General features: G+C 52.7%; 1 protein-coding gene across 2 annotated transcripts; it reads left to right on the forward strand.

Moving 5' to 3' along the window:
* Positions 1-457: 457 nt before the first annotated feature.
* LOC131824287 (uncharacterized) lies at positions 458-15,077 on the forward strand. 2 transcript variants are annotated; one of them, XM_059161894.1, is made up of 6 exons: positions 458-744; positions 3,048-3,171; positions 3,973-6,856; positions 8,102-9,962; positions 11,328-11,499; positions 12,507-15,077. In XM_059161894.1, exons 4-5 carry the CDS (start codon positions 9,123-9,125, stop codon positions 11,481-11,483), a joined length of 996 nt encoding a protein of 331 aa, XP_059017877.1. In that variant the 5' UTR covers positions 458-744; positions 3,048-3,171; positions 3,973-6,856; positions 8,102-9,122; the 3' UTR covers positions 11,484-11,499; positions 12,507-15,077. The 2 variants fall into 2 exon arrangements, 1 of the variants encoding a protein (XP_059017877.1); XR_009350818.1 differs by lacking the exons at positions 3,973-6,856; positions 8,102-9,962.
* Positions 15,078-16,359: the final 1,282 nt, after the last annotated feature.

Here is a 16,359-nt window from a genome sequence, read left to right on the forward strand (position 1 = left end):
GGTTTTTAGGCTCGAGCATGAATGGGACAGGGACGGTAGAAAATTGGGGTTCCTGAGGAGAGCGAGCTGGAAGCCGTGAAGTCCAGGAAGGGGGAAGCTGGGCGTGGGGGTGGGGGATCCAGGCCTTCTATTTCCAAGAGGCCCCTGTCCACACGCACCCTTTTCCCAGAGCAGGCACAGACCCCATTGGCCCCTCAGACAATTTAGTGAATAAGGCCCCGGAGAGGAGGAAATTGAGGCTGGGAAAGGTGAGACAGGATGGGGTTCCTTTGCAGTGGGAGGTGATCAGTGGCATTGACCCAGAGGAGGGCTCGTCTCCCAGGGCAGCGAATACAGCCCATAGGAGGAGGAAGATAAGCCCAGGTCCCTGCAAAGAAGGCCAAGTCCCTCTCCCAGGAAGGAGGACACCCCCCCCACACACACACACATACCTGAGTGAACTGTCTGTCAAGTGAACTGTCTGTCAACTGGGGAAACTTGGCCAGCTTAAGACCTCAGCCAAGGCGAGAAAAGACCAGGAGTCTCCTAGCAGAGACTGGGGTGGGTTTCTGAAAGTGGTGCTGGCTGAGCCCCGGGTGGGGGGGGGGGGCGCCTGGGGAGCAAAAAGGTCTTGCAGAGAGGGCATGGCCTGAGCGAAAATCACAGGTTCCGGAAATGCAGAGGCTGTAATGCAGTGAGAGAGAGAGATGGAGAAGTGTCCATCCAGGAGCCGAAGCCACCCAAGACGGAGCAGAGGGCACGGAGGTGGGTATGGCGACCCCCTAGCATGGTGGACCAGGGTGCTCAGAGCTGGGGCTGGAACAGGGACACCAGGAAGAGAGCTGGCCCCAGGGACCAGCTGCAGGGGGAGGCAGCCCAGTGACTGGCCTGGAGGGGCTCCAGCTTGGTCTCTGAAGGGTCAGAGAAAGAGTAGAGGATGGTGCCCTTGCTGATACCCCAGCCTGGCCAACAGGGGCACCCCCAGACTGCTGTTTGCCCAGCCATCCTGGAGAGAAGGTCGCTGGAAATGTGAATCTGGAGAGTTGGTGGCAGCAGCAGCCTGGGTCAGGGATGTCTTCCCCAGGGTCCTTGTGCAGGGAAGAGGAGGATGTGGAAGTGGTAGGAAAGGGAGGGGTGCTCGATGGGAGACGGGGTAAGAATGGTCAGAGAGGAAGGAGGGAACCAGTGGTGGCTGGTGTCATGGAAGCTAAGGAGGGGAGAGTTTCAAGAAAGAAGGGGTGGCTTGTCACAGTGCAGCCCATTCAGAAAGTGGATCAATCTATCGATCAGCAGAATGGACAGGTTCAGCAGAGCTGGAGAGACTGGCAAGTCTCCAGCCTCTGAGCCCCTCTGGCTGGAATCTGCCTGTTTGCCCAGTGTTTTGGGGTGTGTGTGTGTGTGTGTGTGTGTTTAAAGATTTTTTTATATATTTATTGGCAGAGAGATAGAGATCACAAGTAGGCAGAGAAGCAGGCAGAGGGAAAGGGAGAAGAAGGCTCTCTGCAGGGAGCCCATGCAGGGTTCGATCCCAGAACTCCGGGATCATGACTGGAGTGGAAGGCAGTCGCTTAACCAACTGAGCCACCCAGGTGCCCCTTACCCAGTGTTTTATTTTTATTTTATTTTTTATTTATTTTTTAAAAATATTTTATTTATTTATTTATTTATTTGAAAGACAGAGATCACAAGTAGGCAGAGAGGCAGGCAGAGAGAGAGAAGAGAAAGCAGGCTCCCTGCTGAGCAGAGAGCCCGATGTGGGGCTCAATCCCAGGACCCTGAGACCATGACCTGACCTGAAGGCAGAGGCTTAACCCACTGAGCCACCCAGGCACCCCTTGCCCAGTGTTTTAAAAACAAAAACAAAACAACTAAATTAGGTCCAGGATTGAAAAATCAGCCGATTTCAGATAAAAATGTGTCCAGATCTCAGCTTTCCTTTAAAAACAAACCAAAAAAAAAAAAAAAAAAAAAAACCCAAAAAACAAAAAAACCCTGAAGATTCACCCTAGGTGGGGCCAGAAGGAACGGGGCCTGAATAACCATTACCCCTCTAGCTGGGCTAGACTCAGTATGGCGAGTGTGGCCAGTGTGGGCAGACAGAAATTTCTCTAGCCTCTGGTGGCAGAGCCTAGCTGTGCCACTTAGCTGGAGGCCTGTGATTGGAGAGGAGAAGGAATTAGTCTGCAGGGGCAGACATGTGTAGGCAAGGCCGTGTGAACCAGGCCATGGGGAGGATGCAGAGGACAAGGCTCAGAGTCCACACCACCCCTGGTGGGCTCTCTGGCCTCCTGGTGGAGCAGGTGCTTTTGCTGGTGGGGAGAGAGTTGCTGCCTGTGCACCTGTGGAGCAGGGCTCTGGGAGACTAATTTTAGGGCCTTGGGAACTGGCAGAGACCAAATTGTTTCATCCCACTTGCCTGGTGATACAGAGGCGGCCACAGGCTTGGGGGATGAAGGATAGTGGGGTTCATCCAATTAGCCAGGATTCTAGGCCTGGGGTCCTGCCAGCTTTCAGGGATGCTTTTCAGAGCCCACACTCCCAGGTAGCCTTGCTGACCCCTCTAAGGAAATGTAGATGGGGAAGGCCTCAAGTAACTAAGGAAAAATGATGGAGAAAGAAACATCAGAAGTGACCAGGGCCTAGCAGAGACAAGCCCCTCCCACATCAGCCCTCCCGCTGGGCCAATCTTGGGAGTTAAGTGGGAGGGGGGCGGTGCAGAATCAGGATGGGTAGGTGGGTCCTTCCTCCTTAGTGAGCTCCTCCTCCTTCAGTCCTGTGGCTCCAGACGCCATCTAGACACCAATGACACCCCGTTTATGTCAGCCCTCATTCCTGTCTCTTTCCTGACCCAATAGACTGGCCGCCAGTCGCCAACTCTACTGGGATGTCCAAGCATAACTCTCTCCGGGTGGTGACCAAAAGAGGGCTCTGTTTTCTCTTGCAAACCTGCTCCTCCCCAAGGTTTCACAGACAGTTCTAGCCCCAAAGCATAGGCTTGGCCTCGATTTCTTTTTCCCTCTACCCTCTCATTCAACCTATAGATTCCTGTCTCCTCTATTCCCAAACAGGTTCCTCCCCAAGCCCTGGAGTTCTCCACCCTTCCACTCTGGGGTTTCCAAGCCTCTCCACATAGCAGCAGCAGCAGCAGCAGCAGCAGCAGCAGCAGCAGCAGATGGAGCCGCTAACACAGAAGTATGACTTCCTGCATTTCCCCTCGGCCCGAAGGCCTCAGGCAGCTTCTCATCACACTAGGATGTGTCTACCCTCAGCCACACTGGCCTTTTTGTTCCTCACACAGACCATGGTGGGGGGGGGGGTGGCTTGTTCCACCACAGGGCCTTTGCACTTGCCATGTGGCTGACAGCAGTTATTCCCATCTCAGTCCTTGAGAGCCTCTTCAGGGTAGCTGCCACCTAGCCACCCTGGCTGAATGAATACCTCTGGAGAATTCCTGTATCACATCACCCTGCTTGATTTTCTTAATAGCACTTATCATCACCAGACCCCATTTGGTCTATTTAAAATATATATATTTTTTAGATTTTTATTTATTTGACAGAGAGAGATCACAAGTAAGCAGAGAGGCAGGCAGAGAGAGAGAGGAGGAAGCAGGCTCCTCGCTGAGCAGAGAGCCCAATTCGGGACTCGATCCCAGGACCCTGAGATCACGACCTGAGCCAAAGGCAGAGGCTTAACCCACTGAGCCACCCAGGCGCCCCATCTGTTTATGTGTGTACCAGCGCTCTGTAAGAACAGCGTTGGGTCTGCCTTGCTCCCCACTGCACCCCAGCCCTGGGCACACACCCCCACCCCCACCTGGTTGGCGCCCTGCTCACTGCCCTCTGCCACCTGAAGACAGTACAGGTTTGCCCACAGCTGCCGCTCCAGGAAAGTGGGCTGGGAGGCAGGAGTTCCTGGTGGGTTTGGACCCTGGAACTCCCACAAACTTCACGTGTAACCCACCACTACCCCCGCAATGACTCTGTCCCCCAGTTTGTGAAAAGATGCTGGATGTGTGCAGCGCTCTCCAGCTTTGGCAGCCCAAGCCCGGACTTCTGAACAGAGAGGTCCTCAAGAGAAGGGAGAGCCCACAAGAATACAGCCTTCCTGGAGAATGAAACACAAAACAAAAGACCCCGGTGTAGAGCAGAGTGTGGAGAGTCTGGGTCTAGGATGCAGAACCCTGGGGCTCTGGGTGGGCTTCTGTGCTTCCGTGGGCCTCAGTGTTATCATGCGTAAAAGGGGTGTCCACCCTAGAGCTCCAGCAGAGGTACCTCTGCGCGGGAGGGTTTCCAGAAGGCCTGGGTGGGAGTAACCAGCCTCAGAGACAGGATTCTGAGGCCCTGCCGCCTGAGGGCCCTTCCCCAGGGAAGGCCCCATTGGCTGTTAACCTGTTGAAGGCCAAAGAGTCTGTCTCCCCAAAACATGTTTTAAACCGAGAGGTTGGCTCCATCCTAGGCCTGGATTGGGAGGGAGGGTGGCAGGGCCCAGTTTGGGATTTAAAATCTAGAGAGGCACTAATTACTTTTCAGCATTTAAAGGGAGACAAAAGGAAATTCACACAGCGAGACTGTGGGAAGGGTTGCCTTCAAGATGCAAAAGTGTACTGTGAAGCCCTGAATGGGGAGATTGTTAGGGGCCCTGGCTCCTCTCCCCCTGTGGCTGGGCAGTGGGCTCTGAAGGGCTGGTGGGTCTGAGGAACCCCAGAGAAGCGGCCAGGGATCAAAGGAGCGGACAAGTCCGTGCTGAGGCCGAAAGGGTGTGAAACGTGGGGACACAGAGGCCTCGCTTGGAGGGAACCGGCTGGCCCCTCTGGCCCGGAAGCGTCCCGAAGGAGGAGCTGGGCTCCAGCTCTGCAGGGAGAATGGGTCACAGCCATGGGGCTGGTTCCTAAGCACAGATGGCCTGTGCGTAGGGCACCAGCAAAGCAGGAGCCCCACAAAGGGTTCTGATAGGATACGCATTGTATGAGAATGGAGCAAGTAGTGCTCATCAGGGAAGAAGCCAGAACTTGTGGGACCTCTTCAAGTGCTGTTTTCATTCTGAATTGCATTAAGGGAGAAGGGACAGCTGGCCCACGTGCGCACACCTAGAGACAAGGTCCACCGAGGTGACATTGCTGAGGGTGATCGGAGGTTTGAACCCGTCTCCAGAATTGAGGCAGCCCTCCCCGTCCATTCTCCAAGAGCCATGAAGGCTGCTGGACCGAGCAGGGAGTGGGTGGGAGCCGGAGTAAAGGGAGCTGGGGGACTGGGCAGACCCTGCCGTAAGTCACGCTGCTCACGCTGCCTTTCCCAGGCCTTTTCCGCCATTTAAAAGTCCATTAGTTATTCGGGGTCTAAAATCCAACGATGGGATGTGCGAACCCTGTCCGGCAGCCCCACGGCCCATACAGAGCCCTGCTCCCCACAGCCCCCAGCTGGGCCAGGCTTTATTCAAGTGGCCCCTCTGGTGGGTGTGCAGTGCCATTTCAATGCTTCCAGGACTTTCTTCACTAGCCAGGAAATGCCTACGGTATTCATCCCATAACTGGGGTTTCTCTGTCAGAGAATTGTTCACTTTTGGTGACCTGTGGTCAGGTTGTCTTCAGAACCTGCCCCTGCACCCCCATTTCCTCCACCCCTGCCCTGTGCCCCCACCTGGGGCCTGTTGCTGAGAGCCAGTGCCACCCCAGGGGGAGCACTCAGACCTCGGGGTTCGTTTTTCTTCCTTTTCATGTTCTGTAACCCCCAGCTTGTGTGTATGTGCTCTCCCCAGGGCACCCCCATCTCAGGGGCCGCCAGGACTCCTCAGGGCCTCCCCCCCGCAACACCCTGCCACCACCCCCGTCCCCTCCAGTGAGCTGTGGGTCTGTGAGCTGTGGTCCAGCGGTCTGCCTTCTGCCAGCTTTTCTACCTTCCTATCCCATTCTTCATCCCTGTCAGAGGCCTCAGCGGCCTGCCCATCTGCCTGGCTGCCCCAGGCTCTGCGTCCTGGGGCCCTTGGGGCTTAGAAGTGGGGTCTCTGGCCAGCCCTCCAGCCCATGTGCGGCACAGACAGGGCCTGGCAGAGGCGCTCAGAACTTGAATGAGGGTTTGTGGGTTCGAAGGAGGGAAGGAGCCCTGGAAAAGCTGGAAAAAGTCTTCTCCTGGCCCCGCCTCTGCAGAGCTGTCCCCACCCAGGCTCAGCCTTGGGTGAGGACTGAGGAGAGACAGCTCAGAGGAGCTGGACCCCTAGCGTTAGGGAGGCAAGGCCAGGGTGAGAGGAGGGTAGCTCCCCACCGGAAGCCTTCAGGGGAATTCCTTTCCTTGGGGGCAGTCCTGGACCCCACCCCCACTGCCCCAGGGCCAGCTTACAGGCTTCGAGGCAGGGAGCTGGCCTGGCTGGGGCTTGGGGACCCTGCAGCCTCGCCTCTGCACAGCCCCCCCAACCAGGGAAGTGCTGGCTCTGCAGGGGGCCTGCCCTGCAGAGCTTGGTTTCCTGAGGCGGGAGATGCCCTAACCGTCTCCCAGCCTCAGACCTGTAGTAGAGCTTGACCTCTCTTCCCCTGAAGCCTCTGTCCGAGGCCCGAGGAGCTGGGATGGGGTCAAAAAACTATTCTGGGAGGGGACCCCAGACAGCCAGGACAAAACCTGACCCACAAACCCCTTTCCTAGGTCTTAGCCTTGGAGGCCTGCTTCAGCCACCCCTGCAGCGCGATCCATTGGCTGAGGTGCAGGCGAGGGGATCTTGGCTTTATCTCCCTTTCTTAGAAGCAGTCTCAGTCTGTTGACCAACTTTCTTCCTGGGGAAGAACCGAAAGCCCTAACGGGTAGCAGAGCAGCCTGTAGCCCCCTGATTAACAGATGAAGCCCGGGCGCCACGCTTGCCAGGAATCGAACATTCCTGGCAGTTGCGGGTAAGGGGTGGTGTATTTCTACCTCCACTGTCCAGATGAGGAAACTGAGGCTTCAGAGAGGTTCGGTAATGTCCCTAATGATATCGCGCCAGGAAAAGATGGCAAAGCTGTTTTCCCCATTGCCCGCCCCCACCCCCGACACTTTCTCATACTTGGCTTTATACCACTGATCACTTTTTGAGATTATCCTGTCTTGTGTCTGTTGTCCCTGCTAGAGCAGGGACCCTGTCTAACTCACTGCTGCATAGGGTCTGGCACATAGTAGGCCCTCAATAAATATTTGTTGAATGAATGAGATGGGATTCAAACCCAGATCTGGCTGGGAGGCTGTGCTTCCTGCACGCAGAGTTGTGAACTACACGGGTCACAACTCAAAAGTTGTGCACTGAGCCTGCTAAGCCACCTGGCAGAGCGGGCAGGGACCCCACAGTGTTGTGACCCCTTTGAAAACCCTAGTGGAATCTTTGATCATCTACTGTGATCTTTGCAATGCTCACAGAATTTTATTTCATACTCATTTGCCTGTCCCATTTGGGGATCCTGAACTTGGACAGGAACAAGTTAACAAATGCCCTGGAAGTTCCCTCATGAGATGAGGCGCAGTCTCAACCTAGACTCTGTTCCCTAACTGCCATTATCTGAGGGGGGCGGCAAAGAGTGGGGACGTTATGGCTGCACTGGGTAGCAGGTAGCAAAGATGGGCCACTTCAGACAGCCACATACCACCTGGCTCTGGCATGGCCTCCTCCTCCCCCAAGCTCAATCCAGTCCATTTTCCACTTAGAGACAGCCACAGAAGCTTTAAAAAGGCCAACTAGAGCTTCTTGTCCTGCTTGGACCCTTCAGCTGCCCCCTGCCAGGCCCTGCAGCCCTCAGGCCCTGCTGACCTCTTCGACTTTATCCCCCAGCGCTCCTGCCCTCTTTGCTGGGCACGGCTGTGGCGCCAGGCATCCTGCTTCCTGGCCCCCTTTCCTGACAGCCCCCCCAATCTCATAAGTTTCCTCTAGTTCTGTGAGCTTTTACTTGCTTGCTTCCTATCTGTCCCCTTGCCTCCAAGACCTTATCTGTCTTGTGTAGCATCAAATGATGAGAATCTAGAAATGAATCCAACTCCTGGGCCTAGTCAGGTTCCAAAATGTATCTAGGGAGGAGATAAAAAGCCCAACCAAACCAGTGCCTAATCTAGAGCCTGACATATATAGCTCTCAGAAAATGTGTTCCCTTCCTTTACTCCCCTCTCATCAGGTAATCTGCCTGGAAAGATGTGGCCTTTGAGAAATGCTTTGGGACCATCAAGGGATTGAATGGGAGGATTCTTCGCCCTGTCTTGTAGTCCCATCTGCCCTGCAGTACCCGCCCCCCCCCCCCCCACCTCATTTTACATGAAGAAGCTGAGGTCCAGAGAAGATGCAGGACCCACTCAGGCTGTTTGGATTATACTCCAAGTCTGATTCCCAGTCCAGTGCTCTTTCCCCACCTGAACCCTTGTCTGTCCAGTTGAGAAAGCCTCGAAGTGGGTCTCCCTGTTGCTAGATCTTCACAGAGGCCAGGTTTTCCCCAAGCCCCCATCAGATCCTGCCCACCCCTGCTGAAACAGGGCAGCTTCCCATCACACTTAGAATAAAATCCAAATGTCTCCCCACAGCCGGTGTGTGGTCTGCGCCCTGCTGGTCTCACTCCTGTTCCTACCCCAGCTCCCTTTAGCTGCTGGCCTCTCTGTCCACGCCTCAGCCAGCCCAGCCACAGGCCAGGGCAGTGCCTTTGTGCTGCTGTTACCTCTCTTGGTAGACTTTCACAGGCTTTGTCCCTTTGTGCCAATCAAATTAATGTCCTCAGGGAAGCCCTCCCTAAACACCCCATCTGAAGTAGGGTTACCCGCCCCCCCACTTTGCATCTTTCACAAATACTTTTTCCATGTTTTCCTTCATAGCACTTAACATTGAGAATTTTTGAATTGATCGACCTAGTTTCCCTGCCCCACCCTAAGGTCAGCCGGTCTAGCGTGTCTTCAGATCCTCTGTACCTGGCACACAATAGATGCTCAATAAACATTTGTTTGAACAAGTGAAATAAAAAGGGCCCTCCTGGGGTACAGAGATTTGGTCCGATCAAATCTCTTGGGGCAGAAAATGTCCCAACTGTTAAACTAGGTGTCTGGAGCGCCTGGAGGTGGCGTTGAAGGCTAAGACGGCCTCTTCCCGCCCAACCCCAGCCCTCTTGACTGGCAGGGCTGCGAGAGGAGTTGGTTCACCGAGGGAGCATCTGCATGGGCCGCGAGGGCTGGCAGCGGTGTGTGCGGTGCATTCTGGCTCCCCGCGCCCGGGGCCGGGGCGTGTGGGCGGGACGGGCATGCCAGCCGGGGCCCGAGGGTCGGCTTGAGGTCTGGGGCGTGGGAAGGACCCCAACGTCAGGGTTAAAAAACACCCGTGGGATGTGGCGACGACCGAGGCCACGGTCCACGGTGGGGATCTCTGGGGGGCAGAACGAAGAGGGTTCCCGGGACACGCTGGAAAGCTGCTCAGGGCTGGCTCCCGCGCTCCCGGCCCTACTCTACGGGGGAAGGAGCGGCGATCGCCCGGCCCTTTGCATGTTGAGCGGCCTCAGTCAGGGTCGCTCCAGAGCGGGAGGGGAGTGGCACCCCCCCCCCCCCAACAGCTCCTCCGTTTCACGAGGGTCCCGGGCACTTGGGGAGCGCCTCTGTTCCCGGCCTCTCTGCCCACGCGCTGCCGCGGGGCCCTGTGTTTGCTGGCGGCCGCCCTTCCTTCCCTCCCGGGTCCGCCCCGCCACCCCAGTTGCCCCCGTCGCCACCACCGCTGCCAGAGGTCAGACCCGCGCATCTGCCGCGGCGAAGATGCAGACCCCGCACTGCGCTCTGGGCGGCCGTTGGACGTTGGGCATGCGCCCCGCTCCTGACGTCACCGTTGTGGTGGCCCGGCCCCGCCCTCGTCTCCATGGAGACCAGCACGCTTCCCGGCGCCCTCCCGCCAACTGCCGTAGCGCGGCTGCTCCTGCCTGCGCCTGGCGCTGCTGTGGACGCAGTGAGCCAGGGTCTCCCAGACCCTTATTAACATGCAGACACGCAGACGAGTCTCTGAAGAGTCAGGCAGTAGGTTCAGGGAGGGTCATGGGAATCCCTCCTTTATCAGGGTGATTCTTTTGCTCGATGAGGATCGTCAGCCTTGGGAATGGAATTAACCGAAGCCTAGGGAGTTTAGACCCTTGGGGATTGTTACTAGCAATCCAGGGCCTGCATTAGAACTTCGCAGCAGCTCGGTGCTCCTGAAACGTTGCTGGTGTTTCCCTGGGGTGCAGCCGAAGCCAGACTCCAGGGGTTTGCAGCCCTGGGCACAGATCACCCAGATAACTTGTCCCGCCCCTCCCCCATGGAGCTGCAGTGGAGGTTCTGAGAAGGTGTTGTGTAAAGGGCCTATCTCCCCTCTGCTCCCCCAGGAAAGCCCCGGCAAAGACACTGCTTTGGGGACTGCCAATGAGCAACGAATCTTAGCCAGGCTATCACAGAAGCTCTGCAAAGCTGACACTGTCTTTGATCTTGAACTGGGAGGCTGAGAGAATATTGGAGCGCCCACTGGTCTCTTCCACTTCAGGCTAGGCCACATCTAAACCTGCCCAGACAAACGGCTGGTCTGGGAACACCCCCAGAATAGATTTTTAGCTGTCTAGAGTCCCAGCAGAGGAACCCATGGGTTAAAAATATACATACTGGGTGGGGCAGGCTGACCTGAAAGGTGACTTCTAGGGTGACATGGTGAAATGAAAGCTGGTGTACACCTGACTTAATGCAGCGCCAGCTAGCAAAGCTAGCCTCCAGAATGGCCTTTTAGCTGATCCCCACTGACCACAGGCTGAAGGCACCATTTCTGATGCTGTCTTCAAGGCCTGTGCAACAAGCACCTGCTGGCGTCTCCACCTTTAGAATCTCTGTGGCCAGCCCCAGTGGTTATAATGAATGCTGGGGACCAGTGCTTCCCAGACCTGCCTGATCATAAAACCACCGGAGACATAATCACACGTAGAACATCACACTACGCGAGTCTCAGTACCTGGCTCACACCCAGCTGTGAGAAGCCCAGACTAAGCTCAAAAAAGCTGCAGCTAATTCAGAAAGGGCTGAAGCCCCTTTCTGGCTGGCTTATGTGCTACTTATAACAACCTGCCTTTGTCAGTAACCCAGCATCCTACTTGGGCACACCAGTGATCAGAGACCAAATTGTTCTGGGGAGTCTGTGCCTCCTTCCTATCCAGGCGAGGCTTCCCGAAGGGCTGGGATAGTCACAATTTCCTCCGTGACCATACAAAAAGGGCATGTGAAGAACAGCTCTGTGGGCTTCAGGCCTTGATTAAGAAAGGAAAAGGGTTTTTTCTTTTCCTACATAGAAATGCACAAAGCAGGAATAGAAATAAACCTCCGTGCCCACTAATACCAGTCTCTTGCAAACCTGTCATCTTACAGAGCCAACGATGCTGGACTACAGTGACTCCCGGCTCCTTTCCTAGTTCAGAGGCTTTTGGCTCAAGGTTCCACCCAGAAGTATGGTTCTCAACTACACACTCAGATCACCTGGTACACTTTAAAAAAAATACCAGTGCCTTCTCTCAGACCAATTGAATCTGAAGTGCTGAAGGTAGGGAACTGGCATGACGATGTTTTTTGTTTTTTGTTTTTTTTTTTTAAAGATTTTATTTATCAGAGAGAGAGAGGGGAGAGAGTGAGCACAGGCAGACAGAATGGCAGGCAGAGGCAGAGGGAGAAGCAGGCTCCCCGCCGAGCAAGGAGCCTGATGTGGGACTCGATCCCAGGACGCTGGGATCATGACCCGAGCTGAAGGCAGCTGCTTAACCAACTGAACCACCCAGGCGTCCCGGCATGACGATGTTTTAAAGTTCTAGCTCTCAGGACAAGTCTTAAGCATCACCGAGGGAGAGAATGACTATTTGGGGACATGTGTAAATATTGTCTTGGCAGCTCAAGGTCTGGAGCCCAACAGAAGGAGATGAACTCCAGGGGCAGCCAGTGGTCGAAGGGGCAGGTTTCTGGGCAGCCCAGCTTCTGGAATGGCTGTGGGAGCCACTCCCAAGAGTAGAGAGCAATCTGAAGCTGGGATAAAAGGGAAGCATTGCGCGGGGGGGTGGATCTCACTTCCCTGGACCATTTCACAGGGGAGAGAAGAGTGTCCCAAAGGCCTTCTCTCTCTCTCTCTCTCTCTCTCTCTCTCTCTCTTTTAAAAGATTTTATTTATTTGACAGAGAGAAATCACAAGTAGATGGAAAGGCAGGCAGAGAGAGAGGGGGAAGCAGGCTCCCTGCTGAGCAGAGAGCCCGATGCAGGACTCGATCCCAGGACCCTGAGATCATGACCTGAGCCGAAGGCAGCGGCTTAACCCACTGAGCGACCCAGGCGCCCCCTTCTCTCTCTCTTTTTAGATTTTTTAATTTTAATTTTTATTTGACAGAGACACAGTGAGAGAGAGAACACAAGCAGGGGGAGTGGGAGAGGGAGAATCAGGCTTCCCATGGAGCAGGGAGACCCATGTGGGGCTTGATCATGACCTGAGCTGAAAGCAGACGCTTAACGACTGAGCCACCCAGGCGCCCCCAAAGGGCTTCTCTTTTCCCTTCTTCTACCTTCCAGGAGCAAACCTGGCAGATGTGGCCCATAGGCTCTCTTAAAGCATCATGGCCAAAGAAATCATCCCTCCTCACTCCTCCTCAACACGGCAAAATGCTCTCCCTCTCTTCATACAAGGGAGTTGCAAGCAGAAGGCTACAAGAACTCAGAACTCGAAAGCTGCCAACCTGGTCTGAGAGCTGAGTTTATATCCCTTTGTCTTGCATGCCCTGTGACTTCCCAGTACTCACAGCCAGCCTCTGTTGCAGCTGGGAGGAGGGCTGATACCAAAGAGGTGGCCTTTGTGGGGAGCCGTGGGGTTTCTGTGAGGCTAAGCCCTATTTTTTAAAAATTATTTATTTTTTTAACCGGTGTCCTTTTTTAAATAAAATACACATAACATAAAATTTACCATTTTAATCATTCTTAGTGTACAGTTTAGTTCATCAAGTATATTCACAATATTGTGCAACTGTCATCACTATTTATTTCCAGAGTGTTTCCAACGCCCTAAATAGAAACTGTACCGACTGCACCAACCAACCAAATATTAACCCTCTACCCCCCCTGCTCCCCCATTTTTTTCTTTCTTTCCTCCTTCCCCCCTCCCTCCCTCCCTTTCCTTCCTTCCTTCCTTTCTCTTGACAGCTTGAGCGTGCAAGTGGGGATGGGGTTTGGGGCAGGGAGAAAGCTCCACGCCCAGTGTGGAGCCTATGTGGGGCTCTCTCTCATGACCCTGTGATTGGGACTCCAGCTGAAATCAAGGGTCAGATGCTTAACCAACTGGGCCACCCAGGTGCCCCAGGAGCCCTTGCTTTTAGATGATCTTGACTAATAGGAATGTTTCTCAAAGAGACCATTGTAATTCTAGGTTGCTAGATTTCATCGTGTTTGGAAATATCCATAGATTCTGTCACACTTACCTATTTAAATTTAAAAGATTCCATTTCTTTTAGCTAAGCCTTTTTGGGTCCTTAGAGCCTGAGTGATGTGTCATGGAGTTGGGCATTGTGTGGGGTTTTATAGTGTACCTTGTTGTGCAGAAATTTTCTTGAGGTTGGCAGGAGACCCAGTGTCCATCTATTCTGTTCCATGGCCAATAACATATCCTAACATGGAAAGCTTTGGGTTAGGTGGTCTGAGCATTCTAACTACTTTTATTTTTATTTTTTAAGATTTAATTTATGTATTTGACAGAGATATCACAAGTAGGCAGAGAGGCAGGCAGAGTGAGAGGGGGAAGCAGGCTCCCCGCTGAGCAGAGAGCCAGATGTGGGGCTTGATCCTAGGACCCCAAGACCAGGACCTGAGCCAAAGGCAAAGGCTTTAACTCACAGAGCCACCCAGGCACCCCTCTAACAGCTTTTAAATGTTCAACCTGTGCCCACCAATTTGTGGCTGCTTCTGAGGTTCCTCTTAGCCACAGACTTTATCTACCAAAAAAAAAAAAGAGACAAACATGCAAGTTAATATTTCAGCAGTAACCAAAGGAGGTCATAGCTTCCTGGCCAAGAGAAGGCCCTTGTATATATCACCTCCAGCTTCCACCATGGGAACTTGCACTGGAGAAAGGAATCAGCAGACCTCAACACATGGGGACTTCAGACTGCAGGCTCCACCTGAATGAAGAACTATACACTGTCACTAACCGTTCCCATGTGGATCTTTGGATAGAATCCCGGGGTAGGGTTTTCTATTCATTAAACAAGAATTGTGGTCTGAAATAAACACGAGGGTGTTGGGCTCTGGGCAGAACTGTGTGACAGCCCAAGTTCACCTGCCCTGAACTCCCCCTGCCCCCAACTTCTATTCTACTTCCAGCTTCTTTTATTTACATTAAGGTTTTTAAGTTTCAAGGTGCACCCATGTCATGAACTTTATTCCTTTTTATGGCTGAATAGTAGTCCATTATATATTCCACAGAATACTACTCAGCCATAAAAAAGAGTAGAAGTATCTCATTTTCTTTATCCATTCATCCACTGAGGGCACTTGGATTGTTACCAGCCTTTGACTCTTGTAAATAATGCTGTTGGGAGTATGATGTAGGAGTGTCTCTCTCAGAGTCCCAGCTTTCAATTATTTCGGGTCTGCATCTAGTAGTGGAATTGCTGGGTCGTATGGTAATTCTCCGTTTATCTTTCAACACATTAAGTCTTTGAACAATGGCTAAGTATTTTCCACAGCAGCTGCACCATTTTACATTCCCTCCAGCATGCACAAGTGTTTCAGCTTCTCCACATCACTATGGGCCCTTATTTTTTATTTTGTGTAATAGCTATACTTGTGGATGTGTGGTGCTTTGGATTTGCACTCCCCAAGTGACTAATGACATTGAACTTCTTTCTCATGCGCTTATTGGCCATCTGCTTATCTTTGGAGAAATGTCATTCAGTCATTTTTGAATTGCATTGTTGTTTTAAGATTTTATTCACTTACTTGACAGAGAGAGAGAGAGAGAGATCACAAGTAGGCCGAGAGGCAGGCAAAGAGAGGTTCGGGAAGCAGGCTCCCCACTGAGCAGAGAGCCTGATGCAGGGCTTGATCCCAGGACCCTGAGATCATGACCTGAGCCGAAGGCAGCGGTTTAACCCACTGAGCCACCCAGGCGTCCCAGAATTGCATTGTTTTGTTATTGAGCCATCCAGCATCCTAAGATTTTGATAAAGACCGCACTGAATCTGTATGGTTTTGGGTAAAGTACTGTCGCCTTAATATTAAGGCTTCCAATCCCTGAAGATGGGATGCCTTCCCATTTGTTTAGGCCTTTAATTTCTATCAGCAATGCTCTATACTTTTCAGTGTATAATTCTTTCACCTACCTGGTTAAGTTTATTTTTAGTATTTCTTACTGGGGTTCCTGGGTGACTCAGTCAGTTAAGCCGCTGCCTTTGGCTCAGGTCATGATCCCAGGGTCCTGGGAGAGTCCCGCATCGGCTCCTTGCCCGGCAGGGTGCCTGCTTCTCTCTCCATCTCTGCCGCCACTCTGCCTGCTTGTGTGCTCACGCACTCTCTCTCTGACAAATAAAATCTTTAATATTTCTTACTGATACTATTGTAAATGGAATTATTTTCTTAAATTTGCTTTTTGAATTGCTCATTATTAGTGTATAGAAATGCAACTGGGGATGCCTGGGTGTGGCTCAGTTGGTAAGCATCTTTCTTTGGCTCAGGTCATGGGATCGAGCCAGGGCATCAGGCTCCTTACTAGTGGGACGCCTGCTTCTCCCTCTGCCTGCTGCTATGCCTACTTGTGTCCTCGCTCAGTATCTCTGTCAAAATCTTAAAGAAAAAAAAAAAACGCAACTTAATTTTTGTGTATTGATTTTGTTTTGCAACGTCGTTAAGTTTGTTACTTCTAACACTGTATACATTTCAAGGTTTTCTATGTGTAAGATTGTGTCACCTGTCAGAGATACTACATTTCTTCCTTTCCAATTTGGAAGTCTGGGGTGCCTGGGTGGCTCAGTTGTTCAGCGTCTGCCTTTGGCTCAGGTCATGGTCCCAGAGTCCTGGGACTGAGCCCCACTTCGGGCCCCCTGCTCAGCCAGAAGCCTGCTTCTCCCTTTCCCCCTGCCACTCCACTTGTGATGACTCTTTCTCTCTCTGTGTCAAATAAATAATAAAATCCTTTTTGGGGGGAAGTCTTTTACTTCTTTTTCTTGCCTAATTATTCTACATAGAACCTCCAGTACTATGTTGAATAAAGTGAGCATCCTTGTTTTGTTCCTAATTTTAGGGAAAAAGCTTTAAGGCTTTCACCACTGAGTATGATGTTTGCTGTTGGGCTTTCATATATGGCCCTTGTTATGTAAAAAAAAGTTTCCATCAATGCTAGCTTATTCAGTGTTCTTATCATGAAATGGTATGATGTTGA

The sequence above is a fragment of the Mustela lutreola genome, chromosome 2 (assembly GCF_030435805.1).
Source record: "Mustela lutreola isolate mMusLut2 chromosome 2, mMusLut2.pri, whole genome shotgun sequence".
Lineage (NCBI taxonomy): Eukaryota > Metazoa > Chordata > Mammalia > Carnivora > Mustelidae > Mustela > Mustela lutreola.

Bases quoted from the DNA above. Each gene is read 5' to 3' on its own strand.
- LOC131824287 (XM_059161894.1), top strand. From the start codon at position 9,123: ATGGGCCGCGAGGGCTGGCAGCGGTGTGTGCGGTGCATTCTGGCTCCC. The intron at 9,963-11,327 runs GTAGGTTCAGGG...GTCATCTTACAG, and splicing joins AGTCTCTGAAGAGTCAGGCA to AGCCAACGATGCTGGACTAC.